Genomic DNA, 20,633 nt, shown 5'->3' on the forward strand with positions numbered 1-20,633 from the left:
TGCCATCCAGCCATCTCATCCTCTGTTGCCCCCTTCTCCTCTTGCCCTCAATCTTTCCCAGCATCAGGGTCTTTTCCAATGAGTCAGCTCTTTGCATCAAGTAGCCACAGTATTGGAGCTTCAGCTTCAGCATCAGTCCTTCCAATGAATATTCAGGGTCTATTTCCTTTAGGATTGACTGGTTTCACTTCATTGCCTGTCTGGCACCTCCTCTGGACCCCAGGTCCTGGTGAGCTCCAGTAGCAGACCCCCAATTGCCCGGGTACTTGCACTGTGCTCAGGAGGCCTCCCCATGGAGCCAAGTGAGGACCTCCCTACATCAGCCTCCAGCAGTCTGGGAGGAACTTTACACTGGCCTTGGTCAGTGGCTGTGGTTGGCTGTTGCTGCTCTCAGAGTTGGTCAGACTGTGTTGGGGTATTTTCCCAATGAGGGGAAGGGCTAAAAAGACTTCTGTGGATGGCCCAGGGCTTCTGCTGAACTGCTGGCTCTGCAGAATACAGCAGTGGGAGTGGAGATTGAAAATCACAATGACATACTGGAGTGTATCTTTTGGGTGGGCAGGTCATACTGGAGCAGGCTCTAGCCCTGAACATGAACACGGTCACTTTACTTAACAACTCGTACAGTTTGGAGATGCTGATGTAATCAAGTGTAGATGTGGAAATTGAACATTAAAAGAAACCAAAAAACTTGCTGTTGAACAAGCAAATCCAGTGCTTAGCATTGTTTGTACTACGTTGTAAACAAGTGATGGCAGAGATCAAGGATAGAAAACTATGGCCCATGGTCTGTTGTTATTTTGTTTTTCTTGGTTCAGGCTGTGAACTAAGAATGGTTTGTACATGTTTAGAGGGTCTCCCCTCCCCACAACAAATTTCAAACAAAGAAGAATGTGTGACAGAGACTGTATGGCCCACAATGCCGAAATTATTTACTATCTAGCCATTTGCAGAAAATGTTGGCCAACCCCAGGTGTATATTAAATAGATTTTTATTTTTTGTTTTTGGTTCATCTGAGAACATCCTCCCCCACCCCCATTTATAACAATGCCTCTTGGAAAAATGCAACAGATGAGTTTGGAACACACCCAGATCACAAGCTGGGGACTGTCTGTGCCTTTCTGTATTTTCTTTTTCTTTTTGTGCCAAATGCAGCACCTGGTGCAGGAGAAGAAGTGAACAACTTGCTGGTGGTGATGATCAGGGTGTATACAACTCTCAGGCTCACAGCAAAATGAACATTCCCAAAACTCTCTCTGGGACTTTTGCGTTCCTAAAGTCCTTAAGGTGTCAGTCACTGCTGTCTTTGCCTGACAAGTCACCCCATTGAGCAAGCCAAGAGCCCCTCCTGCCCTGTTTATTTCCTTAGCTCTGCTGCTGCCTATCTAGGGAGAATGAGCAGAATAACATCTGCTTGTCTTTTAGACAAGCTTGTCTTTTAGACAAGCCAATGAGAGAAGCCTAGACAAATATGCACTCAGACCCCAGAACAATCCTGATCGGCCCAGCCACCAGCAGAGATACAGTGGGAGAGAAGGTACATGGCTCAGAGGTGAGTGAGTGAAATGTGAATGTCAGGGTCTTGAGAAACGCCATTTGCCAAATATCCCCATTTGGACCTTGGGGATATTGAAGGCATCTTAGAAAAAGAAGTCAGAGGCTGGATTTGAAGATATTCAAAGAAATCCTTCAGCTTAACCTCATCCCTCCCCTTGGCTCTTCATACGCGAATGAAGATAATTCCTTTTTTCTCTTCCTACCTCATGGGGTAGGACTCAAGATAGGCAAATGTACTTTGGACTCATATGAAATATATAAATAGAAGAAAATATTAAACTTCTGTTGGGACTGTCTGTAATTTATTTTCTATCACATCAGAATGTGCGTGCATGCTATCGCTTCGATTGTATCCAACTCTTTGTGACCCCACGGACCATAGCCAGCCAGATCCCTCTGTCCATGGAATTCTCCAGGCAAGAATACTGGAGTGGGTTGCCATGCCCTTCTCCAGGGGATCTTCCTGACCCAGGGATTGAACCAGTGTCTCTTGCATTGCAGGCAGATTCTTTACTGCTGAGTCACTGGGGAAGCCCATCACATCAGAATGCAGTTACTGTATTCAAGCTTTCTAGTAAATCAGAGCCTTCATTCCCCCTATCCCTGTCAAATATAGTACAAATTTGCTCTCAGACTTTATGCCTAATTAAATATGGGCTCCTCATAGTTTCACAGTAATCATTTCTAGCTCATGACGTGTCATGTTGACTATGCTTTGGAGGGCAAGTAACGTAGTGACTCCTGAGCCACAAGTAGAGGAAAGACAGTTGTTTTGTCTTTTGAAACGAATCAGAAACAGCTTTAGGAAAGTTTCTTGTTGAGCAGTTGCAGCAACGCATTACCGAACAGCTTTGAGCAATGGCTAGGGTAAGTCTTCCTCCTCCACAGCCCTCTTCCAACGCCATGACCTTCCTTCGAGGTAGAAGACTCAGTAGTTCATGCTGCAGTAGCCAAGACATGATCTTTTCCTGTACAGAGCAGACAAGATCCATCCACAGCCCCCATGATATTGAGGTCTGGGTAAGAGGGAGAGGTACTGCTGACAGGATTGCTGGCAAGATCCGGCATCCGCTGCTCAAATCCCAGCTTGCTCTTGACAGCCCAGCCTCATCACAGTCATCTGCACTCACTCATCTTACAGGGAGTTGGAGGGCCAGAGGCCCCCACTGCTGCCATTGCTTTTGGAAGATGATGGACCCACAGCAGCCTGGGCTCAGCCCTGCTCCACAGCACAGTTTGCAGACAGGGAGCAGATGTCAACAGTGTTCCAACTGGAGCTCCACCAGAGCTGTGTGCAGCTAGTTTGATGGTTAAAAGTCCTAGTAGTGTAAAAAGAAATCAGAGTAACAAATGAGCACACCTCGGATGCCACCATATTTACCATGCTGCTTTCTTTTTTGTCTCCCTGATTTTGCTTGCAGAGTTTGCCTTCCATGCGCTTGGGCTCCCTTCTCCCTTTGCTGATGAGCAGAGATCTCTCCTTAATTAAGTGAATAAGTACTCATACACAGAGGCAGCAGTCTCTTTTGGCAGGACGATCTGAGCAGAAACAGCCCCCGAAGCAAGTGAGAATGTTTGTCAAGCTGTGATTAAGTAGCAGTGATTAAAGAGTGAATAATTATCTGCCCAAGCAAAGGGTTCCTAACATGTTCTAACTCCCAGGCCATAATCATGAAACTCATGGGGCCAGAAGGTCTGTGTGATGGTTCATTTTGGGGGGTGGGGGTAACCAAGATGCTCAGGACTTAAAAGTTTTCATTTGTGAAATCCAGTAGCAAGAGGATGCCATCTAAGAAGTAGCTATAGCTACCAACTGAGTCTTCATTTTCAAAGATTGCCCAGGTCTCTGGCTACTTGAAGACCAGCATTCTGAACTATTTCCTCCTGGTTACAGACATGAAATTCACATGTCTGACATACTCTCTGGACTCTGTATAATTCCTGGTGAAATATCTCTAATTCCTTCTCTCTCTCCAACTAAAAAATATTATTTTTGGAGTACAGGTGAAAGAAAGTGATACTGTATTTATTTTTTATTTATTTTTAAAAGGGCTATAATTCCTGAAAGTGTGCTGACGAACTGTGGCTGGTCGTCAATAACTTCAACACATTGCACAATGCGTTTTGTATCCACATATGTGTTTGCTGTTCTAAGCCAAGGCATCCTCTTCTGCCTTCTCTCACATGTCCATCTTCACCCAGTTTGATATAATTTGTCCTTCATGCAAAGCCTCAGTAACATTCCAGGTCACAATACCCTACAAAAGTGGTGCAGTTTGATAGTTAGAATTGTAGGTGCCAAACCCTTACAATTTTGACCTGCTCTTGGGTTTGGCTGGGCTGGAAAATTGGCGGCATATTTACTGAGATCAATTGGAAGCAAATCCCAAGGAAACAAAGCATTCAAAAGTTTGAGAATGGTGGCTTCTCTGGTGGTTCAGTGGTAAAGAATCCGTCTGCCAATGCAGGAGACATGGATTCCATCCATGATCCAGGAAGATCCCCTGAAGGAGGAAATGGCAACTCACTCCAATATTCTTGTTTGGGAAATCCCATGGACAAAGGAGCCTGGTGGGCTAGTCTATGGGGTCGCAAAGAGTCATATACGACTTAGCAACTGAACAATAACAATGACAAAAATGGTTTAGTATCATCAGCATATCCAACTCCAATTTGGGGGATTTGACTTTTACTACTTATGAGGCTGAGGTGTTGGTGGAAAACATGTAGACATTAGGGTTTGGAAGACCCAGGATCAAATCATGGTTCCTCCTTGGCCTTGAGTGAATCATTAATCATATTTAACCATCAAATTTCTTGGCTCTCAAATAAGAACAGTAGAACTGCTATGACATTTAGAGACTATGGCGAAATGTTCTGCCAATGCTTGGCACATAGTAACACCTAAGAAGAAAATCTTAAGAAAATATTTATTTACCCAAATAACACTGTTCACTATGGATGGACCAATCCAAGTAGCTGACAAGAGCATTAGAAGAATTTTGGAGGGTGTTAGCAGACCCCAAGTGATTATAGGCAGAAGCAGTGTTGGCTGAGACCTTCCTTATGGGAGGTAAAATGAAGAAAGCGTAACACATGAAATGCTTTTCTGAAATGCTTGCAAAGGTCTGGGGAAATTCCTGAATAAAGAGATTCAAGGTCTCTCTTAATGCATGTGATTTGAATCGCAGAAGAAACTCAAGTTTCACCTATCCCATAATGTCAAGTTGATTTTTTGCTGATGTTTAGACAATCCCAAAAGCAACTGCTTTTTATAACACATTAGAGAAGATATTTTGATCACTGTTACTCTGGGTACATTCTCCAAACTCCAAATAGAAGCAGTAAACATGTGAGTATAAATATGACGATCATTTGTTTAACTGTGACAATTTTAGAGAGTTTTTGGCATGCTCCAAGGTACAGGGATTTTTGTGGATGAGTAAAAAAATAACTCGTGTATTGTTTATCCCCCTTTGACTAAGTCTTGGGTGACATTATCAATTTTTCGTAAAGCTAGTATGTTTATACCTAATATCAAGTCATGGGAAAGGAAAAAAATGTTAAAGTTTGCCTCCCTGGAGGGCCTGGGGATGGAGAAGCATGTAGCAGACAATTATTTATGGATAGTTTTACATGAATACAATTGTCATGGATTTTATCTGATGACCAGAGGTTTTCAAATTGTTGTCTTTAATTAGAAGTGGCATTAAGGCCAGTTTTCTGGTGATCTTAAGTTTTTTAGTATTTAAAATTTAAATTTGTCTCTAGAGGTGTTTAAAGACCAGCCCAAACATGGAGTCATATTCTGGTGAAGAAAAACTGTTAACCTTCTTTTCATGGAGTTGTTCTTCCTGTAAGGGTGAGCCTGGTATAAGTAGTTTTAAAAATTCATATCCTAAAGGAAGTTCTTCTCAACAATGAAACTGAAGCAAAGTTTACGTAGTCAAGTCCTTCCTGCGTGCCTCCATGCACAATATTAACACCCACATCTGGAAGAGCCGTCGTGAGATGTGCAAACAGACCAGAAGAATCTAGAAATCCAGCTAGCATCTACTGATAGAGTCCAAGTTACAAACAAAAGGCAGAGTGTCTAACTGGACAACAACGATACACTTTCCAGAAAGGACTGAGAAAGCAGTAATATTCTATGTCAAAACACAACCAACAGCCAAACTCCAACTGATGTGCAAACATACCTTCCATGCAGTATGCAAACAAATTAGCCTTTCAGAAGGATTTCAGGAAATTATCACTTTGCTGCAAGGAAAGAAGGAAAAAAATGATGGTGCCACTACCTTTGCAGTGAAGGTTAAATAATATCTGTAATGGGAAATTCCCTGGTGGTCCAGTGGTTAAGACTCTACACACTCACTGCTGAGGACCTGGGTTCAATCCCTGGTCAGGGAACTAAGATCCTGCAAGCCATGCGAGGTGGCAAAAATAAATAAATAAATGAAAATTTTAAAATGGCAATAATCTGTTTTAATATTCTTAGAGGGAATTACCCCAAATAGGGGAAATAGACCATGGAAATGGTTAAACGTTTTAGACCAGTGATTCTAGTCAAGCATTATTTCAAAAATATAAATCTTTTAAATTCCTATTGTGGAATGTGAAAATATTTTAGTTTTTACAGATAGTCACCATCTGTATCTTTGTAATATATTGAATTATTGAGGTTTACCAATCTTTGATATACAGAAAGCAAAATATAGCTCCTCCCCCAAGTTCTTGTAAAAAGTGGGAATAGGTTCAATAAATGGGCGACTGGATCTTTTCTCAGCATAAATAAGCTTCTGTCAAAAACAATTTGCAAACTTTTAATTTTTGATGGGCTTAAAGTGACCAGAAAGCATCTTCCTAAGTGTATCTTTCAGAGTTCAGGAAGGAGGTACTTGAATCACCAGGCTTATTCTGGCATGTCCCATGTGCCCTGGGGACCATGGACCTCACTCATTATGCAGTAGTGAAGCAGCTGAGAAAAAACGGCAGTGGTGATATGCCATTCAAAGTATTATATGCCCTGGATTTTCATAATGGAATTCTGGAAAAGGTAAGTGATTTGCCAAGAAAAGCCTTTCTATGCCATGTTGAAAAGGCTGTGGCGTAATTTTGCAGCCTCTATCTTAGCTTGAAAGTAGCACCCACCCCACCCCAAACTCTTGATCTTTAAATACGTTACACAAGAAGCCTTCCTCCACCTGCTCTTGGATCCACTTAATGGAATCCTGTCCATAGAAGTTGAAGAACTGACTCTCGTCCTTACTGTCTTCCATTAGGAAAAGCCATCCTTTTCCCAACTGGCTCTTTCAACACTCTCTGGACCCAAGTGCAGATGACCATTGACACAATGAGTGCCCCTCACCCTCATCCTTAGGGAATCGGGAGCAGTATCCTGTCAAGCAGCAGCGAAAGGTAAATAAAATCTCACTGTCAAGTTTCACCCAAGCTGAGAAAGGTGGACTGTAAAACTTGCTCTAAAAATAATGCGTCTGGATATTGGCCACCATCTTAAGGCTCTTCCTCTCCAGGCCTTCTCTCCATAAAAATCCAATGTGGCTTTCAGCAAGTTTAGCCTGGAAATAAAATCCCCTCACTCCATCAAGAAATAGTTCCAAACTTAGAGTGCATGCTCAAAATATTCATGATGAAATCATAATCCTATATTTATCGTCTTTTGGATTGTGTATGAAATTCTGTTTCCCATGGTGTTTGTCGTTGAAAGGGGCAGGCGTAGAAAGCAGGCTCAGAGAATGACCCAGAGAATATTAGCCTCAAGGAAATGCTGTTTCTCATCATAGTGAACTGGATGGTGGTATGACACCCTCCCTCGTCTCTAAGCCCTACCTCTGCCCCAGAATCAGCTCTCCTCCCCAGCCCATTCCCAGATGGTCCCCGGTTTACTGGCTGTGTCTCAGCATCCATGGAACTTCAATTGGCCTTCCCAGAAGGAAGTGGAGAGTGGGTGCCTAAGATCACCCTCCCATCTTTCTGACCTTTCCTGTCCTTTAGACTTCCTCCCCATTTTCGCTGAGGGAGATGGTGTGGATCTTAATGGTCGGAATCTGATGATTCTCTCCATGACTGGGGGTCGAGGGCCCCAGGCAACAGCACACTTGCAAAAAGCTTTTACTTCTCACCCGGGCAGCGGTGCAGGCTGATGGGTCTCTGGCCACCGCCATCCTGGCAGATCCGCGGGGTAGGGAAGAGAAAATTTTCCATTCACAGACCCCATCTGTCTTGGAGATCTTATAGAAGGTCTCTGCAGATCCCACCGGAATGCGAACCAGGTCCTTGTGCTGTCCCTCCAGGGCGTGGCTGGGTGCGTGCAGCGTGTAGCCCAGGGTGTGTTTAGAGGACTGCTTTCGTCGCAGACACTGGATTCTCAAGACATTCTGAAAGGCCTTTTTAAACTCTTGACTGGAGCATGGGTATATAATGGGGTTGATGCAGCTGTTTAGGTAACCGAGCCAAAATGCTATTTTAAAAACGGTTTCTGAGGGCCTGAAATCAGGAAAGAAAGACCCTGGAAGAAAACACAAGAGATTCATACATGTTATTTGCAAGTCAATGGACCACTTGGCTAGGAAAATAAAGCAAACCCTCCAACAAACACCTTTATCGTATCTCGAAAAAGCTCCAAATGATCCCAAATGCATTTGAGTTTTCATATTTGACTGATCACATCCTAGATAATATCTTCAAAAGCCATTCACACTTGGTCCACATGAGCAGTATCATATATGGAAAAAGACCCAAAGGATAGGGCTGCACTGGTTCTTAGTGATGAAATATCACTTGATGTCCACTGCTGCTAAGTCGCTTCAGTCGTGTCCGACTCTGTGTGACCCCACAGACGGAAGCCCACCAGGTTCCCCCGTCCCTGGGATTCTCCACTAGGAAGCTTTAAATCATGAAAACATGAGAAGGAGGCTGAGTCTACAAATGCAAATTGTTTTGCCTGAATTTAAAACTAAGTTGAAATTCATCCAAACATTCATATTAAAATAAGATCACCTCAATTGTCCTTTTGTTCTTTGACGCAGTATTATACGGGCTTCCCAGGTGGCGCTAGGGGTAAAGAACCTGTTTGCCAAAGCAGGAGACATAAGAGAGGAGGAAGGCATAGCAATCCAACCCAGTATTCTTGAGTGGAGAATCCCATGGACAGGGGAGCCTGGCAGACTCAGTCCATAGGGTCACAAAGAGTCGGACATGAGTGAGCAACTGAGCACACATGCAGTATTATACAGGTGCAGCCTAAATGTTAATGATTTGAATCTTTTTCTCTCCTGAATGTTGGAGTAGTATTTTCTAATGAGAATCTCAAATTTACAAACTATTGGCTTTGTCAACTTTGACCAGTGATTTTTTTTCTCTGACAATGCCTTTTGACACTGCAGTATACTCACCTGCTCAAAATACTCCAATAGCAGCCAAATGCTCTCTTAAGAGAGCTTGACATGCAGGGCCTTTCCCAGTGCTAAACCTACTCTAGCTTTCTAACATTAATACTTCCACTGTAAACAGACAACTACAAAATTTTCTCCAAGTCACTGCTCATTTTTTTGGTCCTCTCAAGTTGGGTCCAGATGTCCAAAATGACCTTTACTGTCCTCTTTACCTACTCAAGTCAGCAGGAATCAAGTTTCAGGTCTCTTTACATCTTACCTAGTAACTATCTCATAGCTCCTGGAGGCAAAATGGCAAAACCAAGTTATCTGAAAGTGGGAACAGTGTTAAAGTATTAGTCACTCAGTCATATCCTACTGTGTGTGATCCCACAGATTGTAGCCCACCAGGCTCCTCTGTCCATGGACTTCTCCAGGCAAGAATACTGAAGTAGGCTGCCATTTCCTTCTCCAGGGGATCTTCCTGACCCTGGGATTGAACCAGTGTCTCCCACCTTGCAGGCAGATTCTTTACCACCTGAGCCACTAGGGAAGTGCCGTGCGAACAGTCTTAGAGGTTATTTTATTCAATTACTCAGTTTCCAAATTAAAAAAACAATGATTAAAGTGGTTGTCACAAACTTAATAGCTATGTACTAATACAGTGATAGATAAAGAGATATAGAACTGCTAGCCTAGTGTTATTTATTTTCTGCACAATTTTTTTCTTTTGCCTCTGCCTCATAAAGATCTTGATTTTATGTCTTTCTTTTTCTCTCTGCTCTCGAGACCCATCAGAGTCATGACAAACTGATGGATAGGCTTAAAAATCTGCTCTGGCAAACAGTGCCCTGAAATGTAGCGGAGAATCTCATAAATATAAACAAAGAGTAAAGTTAAATATTGCAGAACCAAAGAAGGCAAAATGGTACAATGATTGATGAGAGTATTTTTTGTCTCTGAAGCATATTCCCTGTTAAACTCAATGTGTCTCAAAGAAATTAAAACACATACAGGCACATACAGAGATGATGGTTGTTAAGTGGGAAAGTATTATCCTTTATCTCCAAAGCTTTTAACATTTTCCTATAGTTATAATACAATGTACTCATATTGAGTGTCTGGTTTGAGCCAGGCTCTGCACTAAGCAGTCTACATACATTTAATCATCATTAGTAACATCAAGAGTCATATGATTCCTACTGTATAGCACAGGGAAGTCTCCTTAATACTCTGTATGGGAAAATGCCCATATGGGAAAAGAATTTACAAAAGAGTGGATCTATATAAAACTGATTCACTTTGCTGTACATTTGAAACTAACTCTATAAGTCAACTATTAATGTATTCTAAGGAAAATAAAAGTTATATGATTCATATCAACATCCCTATTTTACAAATTAAGAAACTGTGATTTAATGAGATTGAATGGTTCAACTAAAGTCACACAGGCAGAAGGTGAGCTGGGATTTGAAATTGGGAAGTCTGACTTTAGGGCCTATGTTCCTTTATCATATCTGAAAATATATTAGAATAATGCATCTCTAGGGAATGAGGATGATATATAGAGAATGATAAAGGGTACAGTTGGGGGAGTTAAACTAGAAAGATGGTTTCTCAAACTTAATCTGAGAGGTGAAAAAAGCAGCTAATATGAACATGAATGGTGATTCTTGTGAATGTGGTCAGTTCCAGAAAAATCCATCTTAATTATGATGCCTATATGTTGTTCCATATTTCTTCCAAATAGCAACAGTGACAGGATTAAGGGGATTCTCTTTTCAAGGCAGGCTTTGGGTTGGGCTTAATGAGGATATATGAGCAGGGCATGCCCCAAATTACCTTGTCTGGGAATTTCACTCTTCTGTAAATCAGCTAGAGAGGGGAGTGTGTGTCCCTTACTTGAAGAATTTAAATTAAGAGAAAAAGAAAAAAATATGTGAATTCTGAACGCTAATGCTAGTGAGATGATTTCAGATCCTTGGAGTTTCCCATAATTCCTTCAGGGACACTCTTTGTATTCACAGAGTCTTGTTCTGCATTAAGACATCTCAACATTTCCTTTCAGTCCATTTCCTCCTATTCCTCTTCCCTCCTTTGAAGTCTCCTTACAGAGCCAAGCTACTCTGCCCTTCCTGTTGTGTCCACAGCTTCAGAGATAAATATCGGTCCTTTCCCTCAGGTGCCCTGCTCAAAATGCCCATTTCCTGGTGGCAGCTGAGGCACAGCACGAGAAAAGTGAAAGTGTAAATGTGTTAGTTGCTTAGTCACGTCTGACTCTTTGCAACCCCATGGACTGCAGCCCATCAGGCGCCTCTGTCCATGGAATTCTCCAGGCAAGGATACTGGAGTGGGTAGCCATTCCTTTCTCCAGGGCATCTCCCTGACCCAGGAATTGAACCCGGGTCTCCCGCATTGCAGGCTGATTCTTTACCATCTGAGCCACCAGGGAAACCCATAGGATCAGAAAGGAGATGCTTAAAATGAATTTACACCTAGATTTTAAAGACAGTCCTGTTTTAACCCTGCAGAAATACTGTCTTGCTATTTACAGCAATCTCTTGATATTGGCTTTTAAGACAGTGAATGGGAGATTCTCCTGGATCAGAGGCTCTCCCATAAATGAACCACTTGGTTTATCCCATCAGGTGTGTGACAGCACCTATATGTGTCTAAACCTAGCATGACGTGCCCATGCCCAACCTGACAATTCCACAGAGGCAGGTCACAGGACCCATTTCTCCTCCCTGTAGTCTTTCATCCTCCCTTTCAGGTGATTCTCTTTTGGTAGAATCACCAACTGGGGTTTTAGAAAAGGAAGAGGAGCCAGAGATCAAATTGCCAACATCTGCTGGATCATTGAAAAAGCAAGAGAGTTCCAGAAAAACATCTATTTCTGCTTTATTGACTATGCCAAAGCCTTTGACTGTGTGGATCACAATAAACTGTGGAAAATTCTTCAAGAGATGGGAATACCAGACCACCTGATCTGCCTCTTGAGAAATCTGTATACAGGTCAGGAAGCAACAGTTAGAACTGGACATGGAACAACAGACTGGTTCCAAATCGGGAGAGGAATATGTCAAGGCTGTATATTGTCACCTTGCTGATTTAACGTATATTCAGAGTGCATCATGAGAAACGCTGGGCTGGAAGAAGCAAAAGCTGGAATCAAGATCACCGGGAGAAATATCAATAACCTCAGATATGCAGATGACACCACCCTTATGGCAGAAAGCGAAGAAAAACTAAAGAGCCCCATGATGAAAGTGAAAGAGGAGAATGAAAAAGTTGGCTTAAAGCTCAACATTCAGAAAACTAAGATCATGTATCTGGTCCCATCACTTCATGGCAAATAGGTGGGGAAACAGTGGAAACAGTGGCTGACTTTATTTTTTTGGGCTCCAAAATCACTGCAGATGGTGACTACAGCCATGAAATTAAAAGACACTTACTCCTTGGAAGGAAAGCTATGACCAACCTAGACAGCATACTAAAAAGCAGAGACATTATTTTGCCAAAAAAGGTCTGTCTAGTCAAGGCTATGGTTTCTCCAGTGGTCATGTGTGGATATGAGAGTTGGACTATAAAGAAAGCTGAGCGCCGAAGAATTGATGCTTTTGAACTATGGTGTTGGAGAAGACTCTTGAGAATCCCTTGGATTGCAAAGAGATCCAACCAGTCCATCCTAAAGGAGATCAGTCCTGGGTGTTCATTGGAAGGACTGATGTTGAGGCTGAAACTCCAATACTTTGGCCACCTGATGCGAAGAGCTGACTTATTTGAAAAGACCCTGATGCTGGGAAAGATTGGGGGCAGGAGGAGAAGGGGACGACAGAGGATGAGGTGGTTGGATGTCATCACTGACTCAATGGACATGGGTTTGGGTGGACTCCAGGAGTTGATGGTGGACAAGGAGGCCTGGCGTGCTGCAGTTCATGGGGTCGCAAAGAGTTGGACACTACTGAGCAACTGAACTGAACTGAACTGGGGTTCGGAGAAAGACTCCTAACTGTATTTCCTTCAAATGCTTTCCAAAAGTTGAAAGAAGACAGTACAGGGCTTCTTTCCAAACTTCTTCATATTATTCACATCTTTTAAAAAAACTGCACTTATTTATTTATTTGGCTGTGTTGAGTCTTAGTTATGGCACTCAGGATCTTCATTGCATCATGTGGGATCTATTGTTGCACCCCATGGACTCTCTAGTTGTGGCACATGGGCTTAGTTGCTCCAAAGGCATGTGGGATCCTAGTTTCCTGACCAGGGATCCAACCTGAGTCTCCTGTGTTGCTAGGCAGATTCTTAGCCACCGGACCACAGGGGAGTCCCTTATTCACATCTTTAGATCTCTTTCTTCCCTTCATTTTTCCTCTCTAGGAAGAGAAGATTGAGCTGTCATCAGGCTTGGAAAAGAGCTGTTGCTTCGTGGTCCCCATTAGGTGCTCTCATCTCAGGATCCCTTCCTCTGCTCAAAGCTTTCTGCTCAGGCATCATCTTTTTTGAATTCCTCACAATTTCTCTTCCCAACCTCACTTTCTTCTTGAAGATGATGATGTTTTTTAGATTGGGAAGCTTGATCATGATTCTCTTTGTTGTCCACCCATCACGGCATGGAGCACTGGGGTTGAATCTGCCTGGTTTAGGGACAGACATCTCTGGACCCAGTCACTAGGATGAAAACTCCCTTTTAGCGGGAACTGTGTCAGTTCTTCTTGCTCATAGAGCTCCAGAACCCAGCACACTGCTGGTGTTTCAAAGTTGTTGTTTAGTCTCTAAACTGTGTCCAACTCTTTGCAACTCCATGAACTGTAGCCCACCAGGCTCCTCTGTCCATGAGATTCCCTAGGCAAGAACACTGGAGTAGGTTGCCATTTCCCCCTCCAGGGGATCCTCCAGGGCAATCCTCTACCCAGGGATCGAATCTGTGCCTCTTGCATTGTCAGGAGGATTCTTTTCCGTAGAGCCACTGAGGAAAGCATCCTCCTAATTTTTGCTGAATGAATGGCTGAATGAATTTCTTGACTGAATGACTGAATAATCCTCCCTGTCCTCCCCATCACTGCTTCATGGTGTGGTCTGGCTTCTTTGCCTCACAGCCATGGCTCTTATTTCTCATCACATCCCTGCCTTCCTTCTGTTGTCTCTTTCTTTTATTTTGGCAGAGTTTCTGCTCAAAACTCTGGTGTTCTCTGGGCTGTTCTTACACTATCTGATTTGTGTGTTCATCACTCAGTCGTATCCAACTGTTTGCAACTCCATGAACTGTAGCCTGCCAGACTCCTCTGTCCATGGGATTCTCCAGGCAAGAATACTGGAGTGGGTTGCCATGGCTTTCTCCACTATCTGCTTTACCTTACTGCATTACCTGGTATCTAATACTCTAGTTTTTCTCACCATGCTCCACAGGAGGAACCAGACATTTGGATTACCCATAAGAGCATGGGGTCTCCTATTTCTCGTCATCGTAGGTATACTGGGCACTTCAACAATTTCTGTTCAGATTCTGCTGCAAGAAACACAAATAGATTCCGGCTTACTTCCCGGAACTCCTTCCCCTGCAGGTCGGGTCATCCCTTGCATGTGAATTTGCTTCACTGAATTGCCGAGCTTTGGAAAACCCCCAAGCCTCTAGAGACTCTTCCATGCACTGAGTTTCTTCCATGATTAGGTCCTGCTGCAGAATTTCTGACTATTTTCGGGTCCCTCCAAACACTCTGATTGACTAAAACTTGGCCAGACTAAGACAGGAAGAGCCTGAGTTTATCCCCTCAACACCATCTACATCTTCACCCTTGGAGATTCACTATCCTCCTTTCCATTGTTGAAGGCTGTAGATATCAAGGAGAAATTGAAACTCTTGATTTCAAAAGATGCACTTAAGTCTCACTTGATGTCCTCTCCATTGGAAGCATTTCACTTTTGGTTTCTGATCTGGGGCTCATCTGTAGGCTTATTGTGGAAGATACCAGGACCCATCCCAGTGAAGGCTACTCTATAGTCACATTTTAGCTACAAATTACAGCAAAGTTTGCTCTCAATGGTCCCAATAGAAAGAAAACTATTTTCCTGCCAATACTGGCCTCCGAGAGTTGGACTGTGAAGAAGGCTGATCGCCGAAGAATTGATGCTTTTGAACTGTGGTGCTGGAGAAGACTCTTGAGAGCCCCTTGGACTGCAAGGAGATCCAACCAGTCCATCCTAAAGGAGATTAGTCCTGGGTGTTCATTGGAAGGACTGATGCTAAAGCTGAAACTCCAATACTTTGGCCACCTCACGCGAAGAGTTGACTCACTGGAAAAGACTCTGATGCTGGGAAGGACTGGGGGCAGGAGGAGAAGGGGACGACAGAGAATGAGATGGCTGGATGGCATCACCGACTCGATGGACATGAGTTTGAGTGAACTCCGAGAGTTGGTGATGGACAGGGAGGCCTGGCGTGCTGTGATTCATGGGGTCACAAAGAGTCGGATACGACTGAGTGACTGAACTGAACTGAACTGAACTGAAGTGTGTTTTTCCACCAGTGTTCCAGTTCTCTCTAAAACATATGAGGATAAAAATGGAGTTCTCAAGAGAGGGTGGGATGAACTGAAAAAGTAGCACTGACATGTATACACTATCATGTGTAAAACAGATGGCTAGTGGGAAGCTGCTGTATAGCACAGGGAATCCAGCCTGGTGCTCTGTGATGACCTAGAAGGGGTGGGATAGTGGGGTGGGGAGAGAGACACCGGCTCAAGAAGGAGGTTGTTGTTCAGTTGCTCAGTCTCATCCGACTCTTTGTGACCTCATGGACTGGAGTACACCAGGCTTCCCTGTCCTTCACTGTCTCCCGGAATTTGCTCAAACTCATGTCTTTAGTTGGTGATGCCATCCAACCATCTCATCCTCTGTCACCCCCTTTTACTCTTGCCCTAAGTCTTTCCCAGCATCAGAGTCTTTTCCAGTGAGTCGGCTCTTCTCGTCAGGTGGCCAAATGAAGCTTCAGCTTCAGCATCAGTCCTTCTAATGAATATTCAAGGTTGATTTCCTTTAGGATTGACTGATTTGAACTCTTTGCTGTCCAAGAAGGTGGGAAGATGTACATATATACATAAGGCTGATTCACACTGTTGTACAGCAGCAACCAATTTTCCTCCAATTAAAAAATTAAAAAAACCCAGAAGTTCTCAAATTCCAACCCAGCACTGATAATTAGAAGGTGCCTCTTGAGTTCAGCTCCTGTTGAATCATGGGGACTCGGTACAGAACTTGGAAGCCAAGTGTCAGTCTTCTTGGTTCTAGCCTTCCAACTTCTACACTTGGTTTCACCTACCTGAAAACTTGACATCTTAATGACAACTTTGAGAGATATCAGGTTATGACAAGCTTTAATTAGCTGGAGTCACAGGATGTTAGAATGTGAAGAGTGGCAGAAACTAGGAAACCGAGCAGGCACTGTCAACCCCTCCATAACGGATGAAGAGTGCATGGACAAGAAGGGAAAGTGGTTTCCATAAAACTATCTGCTTATCTGTGGTCCAGAGACCCAGGCTCTGCTCAGTTTCTTCTGTTTCTTCTCCTGATCTGCCAGGCCATTTGGCAACCACATGACGGCATGGGAAATATTGACGGTGATATGTCCAGCTGTAGTCATAGAATGACAACAGGTTTTGGAGAGATAATGAGAAAGAAGGGGGAGGAGAGCAGTGTCGTCAATAACTACAGTATTTAAAAGTTGCAATGTTCAGACATCGGAAAGGAGAACAGTGGGTGATGGTCTTGGAAGGGCTCATGAAGGGTATCACATTCTGAAAACTGGAGTTTAAATGACTTCAATTAAAAAAACGTGGACACCCAAGGAGAAGCTAATGTTATGTGACCATGGGAGAAAATGACCCTTAATTGTTTCTCTTTGTCCAACCAGCAGTCTCTCCATGTGTGTGGTACCAATCTAGTGTGGCTGGTATACATTCAATGAATAGGGGAGAGACACAAGCTGTTACACAAATAGGTGGCCAGTTCCCCAGGCCAAGGAGCTCCAGTGCCAAGCAGTATTCAAGCCAGATCAGTTGGCATCTTCTGGCCACGAAGACAGTTCTTGCCTCATTATGCTAAGTCCGAGAGAAAAGCTGTTGGAATCAGAGTATAAGCACAGACTCAAGCTCTCTGTCACCCTGGAGTCCACCAGATGCTCCACATTGGGTGGCTGATTTGACTGTCACAGTGACTTGCCTGAGCCCTTCTGAGGTTCACCCAGGGGCTACCCTTGTGCAATTCTCAGCCAGACAAGAATCTTTAAGTTAACTCCCTGGAATAGTGGACAGGAATCTCTAAGAATACTGCCAGATTAACTGCAAACTGGAACCCTGGGCTCTCGACCCAAGATCCATGAAAAGACTTCCCATGAAATGAAATGCAGTCTTTGTATGAACAGAGATTCAGTTTCTGGAGAAGAAGACTTCAGCTTCTATCAGCGACTCACAGTGGTCTTGGAGACCCAAGGTATGGCCAAGCCTACCTCCCAGGTGCTGAGCAAAAGTGGTACCTCTGCCTGGTGCACCTCACTTAGCTTATATTCATGCGTGCTCAGTCATGTTTGACCCTTTGCCACCCCATGGATGGTAGTCCGCCGGGCTCCTCTGTCCATGGGATTTTTCCAGGCAAAAATACTGGAATGGGTTACCATTTCCTACTCCAGGGAATCTTTTCCATCCAGGGATTTAACCCCTGTCTCCTGCATCTCCTGCATTGGCAGGCAGATTCTTTACCACTGAGCCACTGGGGAAGCCCCCACCTAGCCTATACATCCTGATAAGAGCATCCAGCTTATAATAATGACAAAAAGATGTCAGTTCAACTCCTCTTCAGAAGGATTTGCTCTTTTCTTCTCCTAGTTAACTGGGACTTAGAATTGCCTCTAAATAGTAGTCAGGGTGGGGAGGGATGGCACTGTGGGAGGGTTCAGTGAGTAGGGGAAAAGACACACATTGTGTGCAGGGTACAAATGGAACAGAACAAACCTGGAGCACTGTGGGGACCAACTGTGGATGGGAGAGTTGCCCTTTTTCTCATTTTCTGGGGACCAGGGTATATCGGCCATGGTCACTGTTGTCAAGGGCTTCCCAGGTGGCACTAGTGGTAAAGAACCCACCTGCCAATGCAGGAGACTAACAGACGCAAGTTCAGTCCCTGAGTGGGGAAGATTCCCTGGAGGAGGAAATAGCAACCCACTCCAGAATTCTTGCCTGGAGAATCCCCGTGGACAGAGGAGCCTGGCGGGCTACAGTCCATGGGGTCACAAACAGTGAAACAAGACTTAGCTTGCACACTGTAGTCAAGGACCACTGCTCCTCCCAACCCTGATGGGTAAAGAGGTCACCTGGGGAGAGGTTTTCTCATACTTCTGCAAGTGGAAGACATTCTTTATGGGATCCTTCTGGCTGTGTAGTGTGTAGCTCTGCAGAATCAGGGGTTTTATCCTGGATGAATCCAAGCTGCTCAAAGTAAAGCTCTTTAAAGTGTGTCTCTCACCAGTTATCAAAGCCCCAAACAGCATTTCAGCTTGTAGAAAAGAGCACCGTGTCTCCCAGAACATGCGTGCTTGTCCCAAGATAAAAGAATGACCAGCTAGATCAGGGCTAGATTCATCAGGTACATTTCCCTCAAAAATCTCCTTGTTATTGTCTGTTTGAAATTAATACATAATTTATGCACTTTCAGAGACTGAGATGGTTGGCAGGCATCACCCACTTGATGGACATGAGTTTCAAGGGGCTCCTGGAGTGGGTGATCAACAGGGAAGTCTGGCTTGCTGTAGTCCATGGGGTGGCAAAGAGTCAGACACAGCTGAGTGACTGAACTGAACTGATATATATGCATTCTTATGCATTGCCTTTCTTATACGAAAATGCTTAAATTTTTCTTCATAATCGCATAGTTTTAAGTCTAACCTAGAGTGATTGCCTCTTTCATATATTTAAATATTTTTTGTCACATGTGAGGATATAAAACATATAAGTTACACATCTGGCATTTGCTTCAATATGTCATATATGAAAGAACTAGAGGAAGTACCAAAGATAAGCATGAGTGGAAGTATGGCTTAGTGATGAAATTTAGTAAAATATTAATAGAAAAAAATGATCTCAAAACTAAGACTTAGATAGTCAAATATCCTTGATAAATGAGATATTGCTAATATTGCCATAATATAAATTAAATCACATAAACTTATTCTTAGTAAAACCAAGTGATTATTTTCTGAATCATAACTCAGATGAAGTATTTGGCCTCTAAGATGAGTCTACCATATTTGAATTCAGTACTCTTAGGGAAAAAAATAAAATAACATCATTTTCAAATTATACATCATGCAAGATTGGATTTCAGTGTGCTTCAGAATACCTCAAAAATGATATCAAATACAGTAATGCTACAGTAAAAATGTTAACAGGCATCCTGTTTGTGCTTCATAATAAAATCATATTTAAATTGAGATTTGGATTTTATTATGTTGGTTTTTTATTTACACTTTGGGTTGTAACATTAATAACACTAGGTTAAAGCAAGTCTAACCTAATTTCATTTTTCACGAACTTTGCTTTTATACATATGCGCATAATTTCCAGCAAACAGTAATCACAGTAATTCGACTTCCTGTAACCTCTTCTAACCATGTCATTCATAATTGCAAAAATAGAAATTAATCTTTCTGAAAGCTCAATAGCATAGTACTCTTTGCTGTCAGGGAAAAGGCAGCAGGTGTGGCAGTGGGCTGCAGTCATTTGTCAACTTAGCTAAACTTTGATGGTGGCATCTAGATGAAAAGTATACTAATGCAAAAGTAACGCTTCTCAATGATGTTATTAACACTTTGCAACTAAGAATGACAATGAGACTCAAAGCACTTCTGAATTTCCAAGTTATTTTTTCCCAATGGTGGAGGGTTCCTAAGATTTCTTTTTTAGATGCTGTGTATATGGAAATAAACCCACTGAAGTTGCTTAATAAATTATAAAGTGAAAAAAACAATTATGCACTTTCAACAGATGGCAAGACTTTTTCTTCTCCTTTACTTAGTGAAATACATTTTGATTTAGGAAAACAATAGTAATTAAGTCATCATGTTCTGGTTTTTAAATAATTAATTAATTATTTATTTATTTTTGGCTGTGCTGGGTCTTCATTGCTGCATGGGCTTTTCTCTAGTTGTGACCAGGGGCTACTCTCCAGTTGTGGTACACGGGCTTCTTATTGCGGTGGCTTCTCTTATTGTGGAGTATGGGCTCTAGGGCGCACAGGCTTCAGTAGTTGCGGCTCCTGGGCTCTCTGTTTTGCAAGTAAGATCATCTATACCATTTTTCTAGATTCTACATATATGTATTAAAATATATTTGTTTTTCTCTTTCTGACTTATTTCACTCTGTATGACAGACATCTATGACCTACTGTATAGCTCAGGGAATTCTACCCAATGGTTTGCGGTGACCTAAATAGGAAGGAGATCCAAAAAGAGGGGTTATGTGTATACAGAAAGCTGGTTCACTTTGCTGTACAGTAGAAACTAATACAATATTGTAAGGCAACAGGACTTCAATAAAAATTGATTTAAAAAAATCTATCTTCAACGTTGCATTCAACACATTTGAGTCAGTCCTAATGAGGTGGATGAAGCTAGAGCCTACTGCAGAGAGTGA

General features: G+C 42.8%; 1 protein-coding gene across 2 annotated transcripts in view; it reads right to left on the reverse strand.

Annotated features, from left to right (window-relative positions):
* Nucleotides 1-2,705: 2,705 nt before the first annotated feature.
* Nucleotides 2,706-20,633, reverse strand: part of ADRA1A (adrenoceptor alpha 1A) — a 120,882-nt gene continuing 102,954 nt past the window's right edge. The window contains exons 3-4 of one of the 2 annotated variants that reach the window (XM_055427262.2): nt 7,702-8,087; nt 2,706-2,877 (exon numbers count right to left, since the gene is read on the reverse strand). In XM_055427262.2, the coding sequence (XP_055283237.1) occupies nt 2,869-2,877; nt 7,702-8,087 (395 nt within the window). In that variant the 3' untranslated portion in view covers nt 2,706-2,868. Of the gene's footprint in view, nt 2,878-6,448; nt 8,088-20,633 lie in introns of those variants that run through there. The other variant, XM_088838051.1, reaches the window with a different exon arrangement.

Source organism: Moschus berezovskii, chromosome 7, assembly GCF_049115385.1.
Source record: "Moschus berezovskii isolate FMDL1 chromosome 7, NW_MosBer_1.0, whole genome shotgun sequence".
Lineage (NCBI taxonomy): Eukaryota > Metazoa > Chordata > Mammalia > Artiodactyla > Moschidae > Moschus > Moschus berezovskii.